This window comes from Colias philodice, chromosome 27 (assembly GCF_061535455.1).
Source record: "Colias philodice isolate Cphi_HAF_F1 chromosome 27, ilColPhil1 Martin Lab GWU primary, whole genome shotgun sequence".
Taxonomy (NCBI): Eukaryota; Metazoa; Arthropoda; class Insecta; order Lepidoptera; family Pieridae; genus Colias; species Colias philodice.
In genome coordinates, this window is record NC_143112.1 from 810,071 (window position 1) to 821,740 (window position 11,670).

At 33.4% G+C, this 11,670-nt stretch overlaps 1 protein-coding gene across 1 annotated transcript in view; it reads left to right on the forward strand.

Annotated features, from left to right (window-relative positions):
• LOC149476449 (neural/ectodermal development factor IMP-L2-like) overlaps positions 1–7,396 on the forward strand; it is a 59,112-nt gene extending 51,716 nt beyond the window's left edge. The window contains exons 2-7 of the mRNA XM_089711833.1: positions 1,984–2,122; positions 2,541–2,701; positions 3,386–3,548; positions 4,924–5,117; positions 6,061–6,183; positions 7,151–7,396. Coding sequence (XP_089567959.1) covers positions 2,011–2,122; positions 2,541–2,701; positions 3,386–3,548; positions 4,924–5,117; positions 6,061–6,183; positions 7,151–7,171 — 774 coding nt within the window. The 5' untranslated portion in view covers positions 1,984–2,010 and the 3' untranslated portion in view covers positions 7,172–7,396. The remainder of the gene's footprint in view (positions 1–1,983; positions 2,123–2,540; positions 2,702–3,385; positions 3,549–4,923; positions 5,118–6,060; positions 6,184–7,150) is intronic.
• Positions 7,397–11,670: the final 4,274 nt, after the last annotated feature.

An 11,670-nucleotide genomic window follows, 5' to 3' on the forward strand; every position in this document is an offset into this window, starting at 1 on the left:
CACATAGGATAGGTTTTATCTCGGAAATCCCACGGGAACGGTAACTATGCGGGTTTATCTTTGAAAATGCGGGCGAAGCCGCGGGTGGAAAGCTAGTATAATATAAAAAAAAGTCAAAATTCAAATTTCCGTTAGCAAAAATAATAATATGACGGTAAAAAAAGACGAAACGGTAAAGAAAATGGAAACTAACAGCATCATATTTATGACCTCATAAATAATTATACGTGTATTTAGATCCAGTTTATATCAAAAGTGAAAGAGCTTTAAAATATAGGTACTACTAGCTGTGCTCCGCGGTTTCACCCGCATTGCTCCGCTCCTGTCTTAGCGTGATGATATATAGCCACAGATATAGCCTACTAGCTTTCCGCCCACGGCTTCGCCCGCGCAGACAAAGAAAAACCCGCATAGTTCCCGTTCCCGTGGGATTTCCGGGATTGCGTCATTTTCTCGGGATACAAAGTAGCCTATGTCCTTTCTCGGGTATCAAAATATCTCCATACCAAATTTCATGAAAATTGGTTTAGTAGTTTAGGCGTGATTGAGTAACAGACAGACAGACAGAGTTACTTTCCTATTTATAATATTAGTATGGATAGGCTTCTTCGATAAACGGGCTATCTAACAATGAAATAATTTTTAAAATCGGACCAGTAGTTCCTGAGATTAGCGCGCTCAAACAAACAAACTCTTCAGCTTTATAATTTTAGTATAGATTTCTTTAAAGGGGGCGTCCATAAATTACGTGACGTGAAGTTTTATCAAATCTCATCTAACCTTACGTTGGGGACATGGGGGGTCTCGGCAAATATCAAAAATTGAATAAAACACCTCACGTTATTTATGGACGCCCCCAAAAGAGAATTACCAACACTTAGTGGGATCTTAAAAATATTTTTTTCTTTTCTACAAAAAAACTAAACTGACTTCAAATGGGCATAACTATACAAAGTTTTATTGGTGCCAACCGGAAGAACAGCTTTCAAATAAAAAAGAGCGTGTGTGCTGAGCACACGTGTCAGAAGTGAAACTTCTATGGCAAGATTCAAAAATACCAAAATCATCGCCATGACGCGACCTTGAAATTCTACTCATAACGCGCCTATAGAAGTTTCACTTCAAAAAAGAATTATCAAAATCAGTTCACACACACAGTCCATAATTCTGAGGTAACAAACCTAAAAAATCATAAACTAATTGAGAAGCTCCTTTTATGAAGTCGGTTGAAAATAAAAGGTCAATGAACGTTTAATTACTGATGCGTGAAAAATGGATGTGCATTAATTAATTAATTGTAAATCCTTAATCATTAATAACAATGATATTTATCTATTGTTTTAATACTGATAATCCTATTTTTTATCTATATCTATTTATTATTTTGACTATAAGAAGGGATCCTGAAAAAGGTTGCCACTTCTATGACAACAAGCAATCCGGCACGATTTTGCCCATAGTACATCTATACTAATATTATAAAGCAGAAGAGTTTGTTTGTTTGAACGCGCTTATCTGAGGAACCACCAGCCCGATTTACAAATATAATATCTCTGTTAGATAGTCTGTTTATCCAGGAAGGCTTATAGGCTATATCATCACTGAGAGCAATGCGAGTAAAACCGAGGGGCACTGCTTTTATAGACATATCATATAGCCTTTAGCACTTATGGATCTCCTACATAAAATTCAACGGTGACAGACTTATTGAAATCGGTCCAGTGCCTCATAAGATTAGCGCGTTCAAACAAACAGACTCTCCAGCTTCATATTATTAGGTCAGATTAAGCCTATTCTAAAGACATCGCTTCAGTTACAATTCATCAAATTATTTATTTTGTGTCAAAAATATGTATATACTTACATATTTTTGACATATTTTGACAAATAAATGATATAAAGTCTATCACAATAACCTTTTTAGTACAGTAAAAAAATATATTTATTTATAGTTAATATTCATATTATAATATTTATTCACAGTTAACTCATCAAAGAATCTCAACAATAATGTACAAAGTTCTGCTATTTGCCGCCGCGGCGCTGCTGTGCGACTCCCGCGCGTCCAACATCAATCGACATATGAAAATATTAGACATGGACAATCATATAGAGAGCAATTGTGAGTATAATTATATTTATAACTATAATTTATAATATTTTAAAGAAGAAGTGTATGATTTTTTTGTTTGTTCGTTACTATTTTACTCAAAAACTACTCGATTATATTTTGATCTGAGAAAGTTAGGCTAAGCCAGAAATATTTCTGCAATAAGCAAACAATATTTTTTGCTTATTTCTATTTACCAAGTAGATACCTAACCTCTGAAATAATTGAATTGAATTTGAAATTTCATTCTCCAATAGAAATTTATTCAACAACTTACATAAAAATACTTTATTTTAGAAGCACTTTTGAATCGTCATACCATAGTTTTACCACCAATTCAGAAAGCAGTTTCTACGGAGAAGAAATTGCAAGAAACTCCGTAATTGTTTTACATTACATTATAATTAATTAATTAAAACATTAATTCCAGTAGTACCCCGTCAACAAACAAAACGCTTCATAACCCTAACAAAAAGACCCGCGGCTAAACTATCGCACACCGCGGGAACTACACTCGAACTCACTTGTGAAGCAATCGCTGCGCCAGCGCCATCTGTCCATTGGTTTAGGAACGACGCACCTGTTACTGAGGTATGGATAACTTCCTACTATAAATAATATAACTATTAAATAATCACTACATAGTATAAAACAAAGTCGCTTTCACTGTCCCTATGTCCCTTTGTATGCTTAAATCTTTAAAACTACGTAACGGATTTTAATTCGGTTACTTATTTAAAAATTTTTTATTCACAAGGCTTTAGTAAGTAATAATGTATTAGGTTTTAGACAAAGCGGGCGAAGCCGTGGGCGGTAAGCTAGGAATATTGAAAATGCGAAAGTTTGTAAGGATGGATATAATAATTATGTGTATGTAGGTATGTTTGTTACTGTTTACTGTGTCAATTAAAATGTAAGGTGTTTAAACAATTAATTGCGAATGTTAATTTACATATTATTATGTATGTGCTAAAAATCCTTTATTTTTATTTTTAGGTATCCATTTTTTAATCAGCAATAAGCAACTATATGATGTGTAGAAATTGTTATTATAGTATTTTAGATAGCAAGCTTAACTTTTAAACAAGTCTATTCACACAATTAAGGGGAAGTTCAAGTTCCTGAGATAAGCGCGTTTAAACAAACATAAAAACTCTTGAGCCTTTTAATATAGTATAGTATAGATTTATTTATTTACGGCATTAATTGTTTGTTGTCTACGACTTATAATTCTTTGCGTTACACAGCCAATCAACAAATAAATCTTCTTTCCAGTACGACAAAGAATCGAACGAAATAATCGATACCAATGCCTCATCCCTTGGGCGGGTCAGTTCGACCCTGTTGGTGTCCCGCGCGGGGCCGCGCGTGAAGTACACGTGCCTTGTTGTGTCGGGGCCCTCCACGGTGCGGGCCTCTACTGTTGTGTACAGTGATGGTATGTATTATAAGCACTAATAATAATAATAAATAAATGTGTGCGTGTATTTGTGTACACACGTAGGAAGTGGAACTTCTTTATGACCTTAAAAATGTCACGAGTATGGCGTAACGCAAAAATGTCACGCGTACGGCGTAACGCAAAAATGTTACACTGAATTTTTGTCCAGCCCCGATTTAAAGAAGTTTCACTTCAATAAATAAATATTATAGGACATTATTACACAAATCGACCTAGTCCCACAGTAAGCTCAATTAAGGCTTGTGTTGTGGGTACTAGGCGACGATAAATATAATATTTAATAAATACATATATATAGATAACACCCAGACCCAAGAACAAATAATTGAGTTCATCACACAAATATTTGCCCTGACCGGGGATCGAACCCGGGACCGTCGGCTCAGTAGGCAGTTACTTTACCACTGCGCCAACCGCGTCGTCAAATTATAAGCACTAATAATAATACGGATGAATATGAAGTAAATAAAATAAATCACATCTAAGTGATAAGAATAAGCTACAAATTATGTATTTTGCTTTGCTAACATTACATGAGTAGTATTGTTACATAACATAAGTTTCCCATGTATAGTTTTATTAAAAATTAAAAAGTAATAAATAAATAAAATGAAAAAGGACTCGTGTGCCGCGTTCACGTGTCAGAAGTGAAACTTCTTTGGCAACATTCAAAGATACCAAAATTGTCGCCTTACTCCATGACGTGACGGTATTCCCATAACGCGCCGTTCCAAGTTTACTCTCAACACGTCTGAAGAAGTTTCACTTCAATAAATAAACACGAGTATAATGAAACAGTTTTATTTAAACTTACGTAATATGTACATACGTATACAATAAAATACAAGAATTTGAAATTATTACTTTATGTAATACATATAATATAAGATTACAAAACTAAAACTCTATAAATCGTTTTTAAAAAATACGCTTTCCTTGATTACCCATACATCAATCGATAGCCTTGAATTATAATGTACAGAATACACAAAAACATTAAGCAGACGTTAGAAAGCTTCACATATTTTACTAAACCTTTCCACTCCCCACTAGATGGCAGCACAGAGCTATCAGAGCGTTCCAAACTGGTCCCACTAGCGCCACGCATTCTCGTTTCATACAAAGTTATCGTGGACATAATTGGAACGAACGTGGCGCTTTAGTTTAATTACTTACCCCGATATTATTTCTGTATACACGCTTTAGCTTACCCACAAATTATACTACATTTTTTAGCCAAAATACAAATTTCTTTATAATATTTACGCTCTTTTAATATTATTAAAGAATATTAACATTAACAACAACATTAACACAACCACTAAATCTAACTCTTTCTACTCCCCACTAGATGGCAGCACAGAGCTATCAGAGCGTTCCAAACTGGTCCCACTAGCGCCACGCATTCTCGTTTCATACAAAGTGTTCGTGGACATAATTGGAACTAATGTCGCGTTGCCGTGCCGCGTGCGGGGACATCCAAGGCCTAATGTGGTCTGGAAGGATAATAATGGAAAAGTTGTTAAGAATGATCAGAGGATGAAGGTAATTTTTATGTTTATTTTTAGCGGTTTTAAGCGAAATCTTATTGAAGTGAAAACTTCTTTAGCGGCGTTGAGCACTTTTTCTGTAATGGGTATAAAACCTTAAACTCGCGTCAGGACACGTGACCTGATCGAAAAAGCGTAAGACGGATACCATTCCAAAATATCAAACATGCTCAACGTTAATAATCAAGTTTTCACTTCTGCCGGCACTCCCCCAGTGCAACCCGTCTTTTTTTATATTATAGAATTACTCAATAACATAATAAGACTGTGTATCTCTGATGGACCTATTCCATATAATCTTGGCGAAAATGTTATAAGCATAATCTAAGATAATAATAATTAATAATCGTAATTTTTTACCTAAATAAGCTTCTAATAAACTTACCGTAAATAATGGTTGATTATATTTTAGAGATTAATTATATCATAATATTATACTCAGGTAGATTAGAAGTCCTTACCTAATTACAACTTTACTCTTTGTAAAGTAAACTTAAGGGTATAAAATTATTCTTAGAACTAATTAATAACTGAACTCACCTACATTTAAAAAAAATATAATTGTTCCTATTATTTATTTCTAAGGAAAACAATATCATTTCAATATTTAAACCAACACGTCACAATTGTTGAAGTTCTGCAACTCGTCACTAGATGGCGCTGAAATAAAATGTGTTTATTAACCAAATAATATGATGAATAAATTGCATTAAAAACGTAATTTCTAAATATTACATATTAGTCCGCCCCAGCTTCGCCCGTGGTACTTGTGTTTTGTTTAAACTATCCTATCTCCCAAGTTGGATCGAACTGCACATGGTGTGCGAATTTTATTATAATCGGTTAAGTGGTTTAGGAGTCCATTGAGGACAAACATTGTGACACGAGATTTATATATATTAAGATTATAAGTATTATATATTATATTTTATCCCCAGGTGCTCCGTTCAGGCGAGCTAGTGATAGCGGGGCTCCTCTGGGAAGACATGGGCGAGTTTAGTTGTCACGCCAGTAATATATTTGGTTCCGCTGAAATTAAAACCTTCGTTTATCCGGCTCGAGTAAGTTTTTATGTTTTTTGTCTGATTTTAAAGTTATTATTTGACGTTAGAGGCCAGAGGTCGTGGGTTCGATTCCCACCCGGGGCAAATATTAGTGTGATGAACATAAATGTTTGCTCTGTGCCTGGGTGTTAATTATCTATATAATTATGTAGGTATTTTAAATATTATAATTGTGTATTCTATATATATGTATGTTTATCACACTTATCAGCCATCTGGTTTCCATAACACAAGCGAAAGCTTAGTATGGGATCAGATCGTGCCGTGTGTGAAAATTGTCCTGAAATAATTATTTATTTATTTATTTTTATGACTTATAGTAAAAATCAATGATCTAATTAACTCTTTTACATTTTGTAATTAAAACAGACGTTGTGAATGTTGTTATTTTATATTCCTATTTTTATGTCGTTTTTTAAGGTTCGTAGCAATTAAAAAAAAATACAATTTAATGTAATATGTTATATGTAATATTGTATTGATAAGCCTACAATTGCGAAAGTTTCATTTTAATAAATTAAATACTTTCCATGCTTTCTTTCGCGTGTAATTTCAAATTCTTTAGTTTTTATTTACATTGCTACCAATATTTTAAAGTCTTAAAGTCTGTTTCTCTAATATTATCTCAAAATCTCCTGAACGGATTTAATAAAACCTAACAGTTTACCTGCATTGAGATTTGATTTGATTGAACACTTAATAAATCGCTACTTACTACTACTAATATAATTAATGCGAAAGTAACTGTGTCTGTCTGTCTGTTACGCTTTCCCGCTTAAACCTCTCAACCGATTTTGATGAAACTTGGCACAGACAATCTTTAGACCCTGAGAAAGAACATAGGCTACCTTTTATCTAAACACCAAGCGGGCGAAGCCGCGGGCGGAAGCTAGTACTAAATAAAATTTAATTAAAAAATACCTGTCTTTTAAACGTTTATTATATGAAGATACCTTTATTTCAGCCGGACGACAAAGATGGATAATGCTGAAGCAAAACAAAGCAAGTTTACTTAACACGATGTTCCTGTTACTTATAAGAGCTCTTCACACGAACGGCGAAACGCTGCGTTTTTTATATTTATTTTTATTGTTTTTTAGACGAATCTTCCTAGAATTTTACACATTTGTATTTTATGGAATATGTAATATTGTATTTATGTAAATATTTCTGACCAATAGTATTGTAAAATTAAAAGAAATACAATAAGAAAAATGATGTTCAATATGAAATGAAAATGCCGTTTAAAAGTATTTGTATTATTGGTTCTAAGTAAATCTGTTACAACTTAAACTTACTTAGAACAAATATGTAGGTTTTGGTTTATTCAAGTAATATAGGATTTTATCAATATTGTGACATACAGTACAAAAACCTATCTATGTAGTACTTACTACTTACATATAATTAAAACGTGTGTTAAAATGTGTATCAAAATCAATTATTTTGTTGCTATTTCTTTTTGAATATTCAAAATTATATTTTTAACGTAGTCCATTTTTTTTATATTTTTCACTCATTACAAACTGTATACCACCACGTCTTACTTTAGTCTATCGAAATGTTAAAATCCATCAAAATCGGTTCAGCCGTTCTGTTGTTATAACCCAACATACTGTCGCATTTATTTTAATATAAACTTGGTGCGGCTGGTCCCGCCTATAGAGGCTTCAAATTTTTTGCCTTTAAATATATAAAATTGTTAAAATAGTAATAATTATGTAAAAGATATGTTTTATTGTGATCTTTAATACTTATGTAGGACTGTGATTGAAATAAATACATTTGAACGGATTGTGTTGTTTTTATTGTACCTACCTACTTCAACTATCACTACCTACACATCATCACTACATAGTATAAAACAAAGTCGCTTTCTCTGTCCCTATGTCCCTATGTATGCTTAAATCTTTAAAACTCCGCAACGGATTTTGATGCGGTTTTTTTTAATAGATAGAGTGATTCAAGAGGAAGGTTTTAGTATATAATTTATTAGGTTTTAGACAAAGCGGGCGAAGCCGCGGGCGGAAAGCTAGTACATCATAAAGTATCATCTATAGTAATATTATAAAGCTGAAGAGTTTGTGTGTATGTTTGTTTGTTTGAACGCGCTAATCTCAGGAACAACTGGTCCGATTTGTAAAATTCTTTCGGTGTTAGATAGCCCATTTATCGAGGAAGGCTATAGGCTATATATCGTCACGCTAAGACCAACGGTTTTACCCGCATTGCTACGCTCATATTGATCTTAGCGTGATGGTAGGTATAGGTATATGCCTATAGCCTTTCTCGATAATTAATGGTTTATCTAACAGTGAAATAATTTTTCAAATCGGATCCGCGGTTCTTGAGATCAGCGGGTTCAACCAAACAAACTTGTCAGCTTAATGATATTAGTATTGGTTATAGAATATAATCTTATAATATAAAAAAGAAAAAGCGGCCAAGTGCGAGTCGGGCTCGCGCACAAAGGGTTCCGTAGCAGCAAATATAATAAATTACAGTTAAATCAACCTATCTCAAAAACTATAAGAGATACTTTGATCAAACCAAAAATCGTTGAAAGAGTTAATTAGCATGCATCACCTCTATTTTTTTTAGAATTTTATACCCCGTAGTTATAAAAATAGAGGGGGGGGGACATACTTTTTACGACTTTGAGAGCTGATATCTCAAAAACCGTTCACTTTAAGAAAAATGTTTTTTAGAAAACTTTATATCATTTTAAAAGACCTTTCCATTGATACCCCACACGGGTATGTACATCGAAAAAAAAAATTTCATCCCTCAGTTACATGTATGGGGGGCCCCACCCCCAATTCTTTTTTTTACTATTTAGTGTCATATTTTTGTAGCGGTTCATACAACACATATTCCCATCAAATTTCATCACTGTAGTACTTATAGTTTCCGAGTAAATCGGCTGTGACAGACGGACAGACGGACAGACGGACAGACGGACATGACGAAACTATAAGGGTTCCGTTTTTGCCATTTTGGCTACGGAACCCTAAAAATGAATCGCAAAATGTGTTGGTAAGCGCATAACTCGAGAACGGGTGGACCGATTTCGATAATTCTTTTTTTATTATATTCCTTGAAGTACCAGGATGGTTCTTATGTAGAGAAAACATAAATTATATGTACCACGGGCGAAGCCGGGGCGGACCGCTAGTATATAATATTTGTTTAGATTAAATGGTCAATTAAACTCTAGATATGTAGGTTTACACGGATCCACTTAGTTTCTAAGTTACGACCTAAATATTTGCACCTGTCAAAGTGTAAACGAACCAATGATTTATAACATAAGTTGAAATATTAATTTGCATGTTGTATGTAAGTTATGTAAGTGGTCATTTTGCAAAGTTACTAGAAGTAAAAATATGAAATTGTGTTTTTATTTAAAATAACCCATCTCATTCATTCGTACTTACTACTTATATATCTAATAATAAAATAATTAACAAAATCCTTACCGCCTATAGAGGTATTAAGTCAGAAATAAACCTTTAAATGCGAGGCACTAGCTATCAAATCCATACTAATATTATAAATGCGAAAGTAACTCTGTCTGTCTGTCTGTTACTCAATCACGCCTAAACTACTGAACCAATTTTCATGAAATTTGGTATGGAGATATTTTGATACCCGAGAAAAGACATAGGCTACTTTTTATCCCGGGAAAATGACGCAATCCTGGAAATCCCACGGAAACGGGAACTATGCGGGTTTTTCTTTGATTGCGCGGGCGAAGCCGCGGGCGGAAACCTAGTAAAATAATAATTATCAAAATCGGTCCGTCGAAAGTACAGAGGTTAAAACCTAAAAAAGAACGTGTGTGTTAAGCACACGTGTCAGAAGTGAAACTTCTTTGGCAAGATTCAAAGATACCAAAACCGTCGCCTTACTCCATGACGTGACAGTCTTGCCATGACGTGACCGTAAAAATTTTCTCTAAACGCGGTTAAAGAAATTTCACTTAAAAAATTCAGTTTAATTGAGAAATTCATCCTTTTTTTAAGTAGGTTGGAAATATCAAAATGCGATAGTTTCAAGGGAAATATGTTTTAAATTCATAAAATTACAATATCTTAACGGATGTGAATGAAATCTCAGAATATTTGAATAACCTATTTGCAATAATATGTAAAACTACTGCTCTAATTTTGATGATATTTCTTTGTGTTCAAGTTTATTTGGCAAGTTACTTTTTCTTTAAAATTATACTATCTTAATATTATAAAGAGGAAAGGTTTGTACCTATGTATGTATGTATGGTTTTCACGCATAAACTACTGGACCGATTTTGATGAGATTTGGTACAGATAATCTTTAGACCGTGAGAAATAACATAGGCTACCTTTTATTGCGAAATATGTACCACGGGCGAAGCCGGGGCGGACAGCTAGTTTGAAATAAAGCTGAACCGTTAAAAGTTGTTCTGCCAAGACATATGAAAAATAAGTATATATTGCGACCAATTTTCAGACCATCCATAATCCAGATCCATATGTATATAAATTTTCATCAAATAGGTCCAATGGTCCAATTGTTACCGAAGTATTACAACAAAATAGTTGAATCAAAATTATTTCTTTGCAAGATACTATTCTACTCTTCTTTTAATAGGATTCTAATAAAAAAAAATTGAACTCAAGTCTCAAGAACGTAAATATGTACCACGGGCGAAGCCGGGGCGAACCGTATGCTAGTGCTTTATGATTTTATATAATGAGAAAAAATTTAAAAGATCCAAAATATTCGATCTAATTCTGCCTCGTGATCAATTTCTTTTCTTTAAAAATAATCTCTCTCTTTTTGATCCTAATTTAATCATAATATACAGTTGGGCTTTTTCTATAATTTATATGTGTTGCAATGGAGAATGTATTGGTTCGAATCGTGCTAGGCGATTACTGTAGTCACGAATCTTACTGAATATTAATATACTAATTTTGCGTTACACTTTTCGTTATAACATGTAACTTGGTAGTTTTAATGGTTCCAGGTTCGATGCTTGTCGTAATTATTAATATTTAAAGAGACTCCAACTATGACATCTAATCTAATATCTAATATTTCTAATATTATAATATATTATAAAGGCGAAAGTTTGTAAGGATGTATGGATGTATGGATGTATGGATGTTTGTTACTCTTTCACGTAAAAACTACTGAACCGATTACAATGAAATTTAGCACACATATAGAGGGTAACTTGGATTAACACATAGGATAGTTTTTATCCCGGAAATCCCACGGGAACGGGAACTATGCGGGTTTTCCTTTGCAAACGCGGGCGAAGCCGCGGGCGGAAATCTAGTTATTATAATAATTAAATAAATTAGCAACTCAATACAAATAATAGGACATACTAAATAAAGAAACGTCATCTACGTTACTATAAAAAAAAACAAATAGGTGGTTCATTTTCAACAGATTTATCTCAAAATATTTTTTTAAATAACGTATGCTAGGATT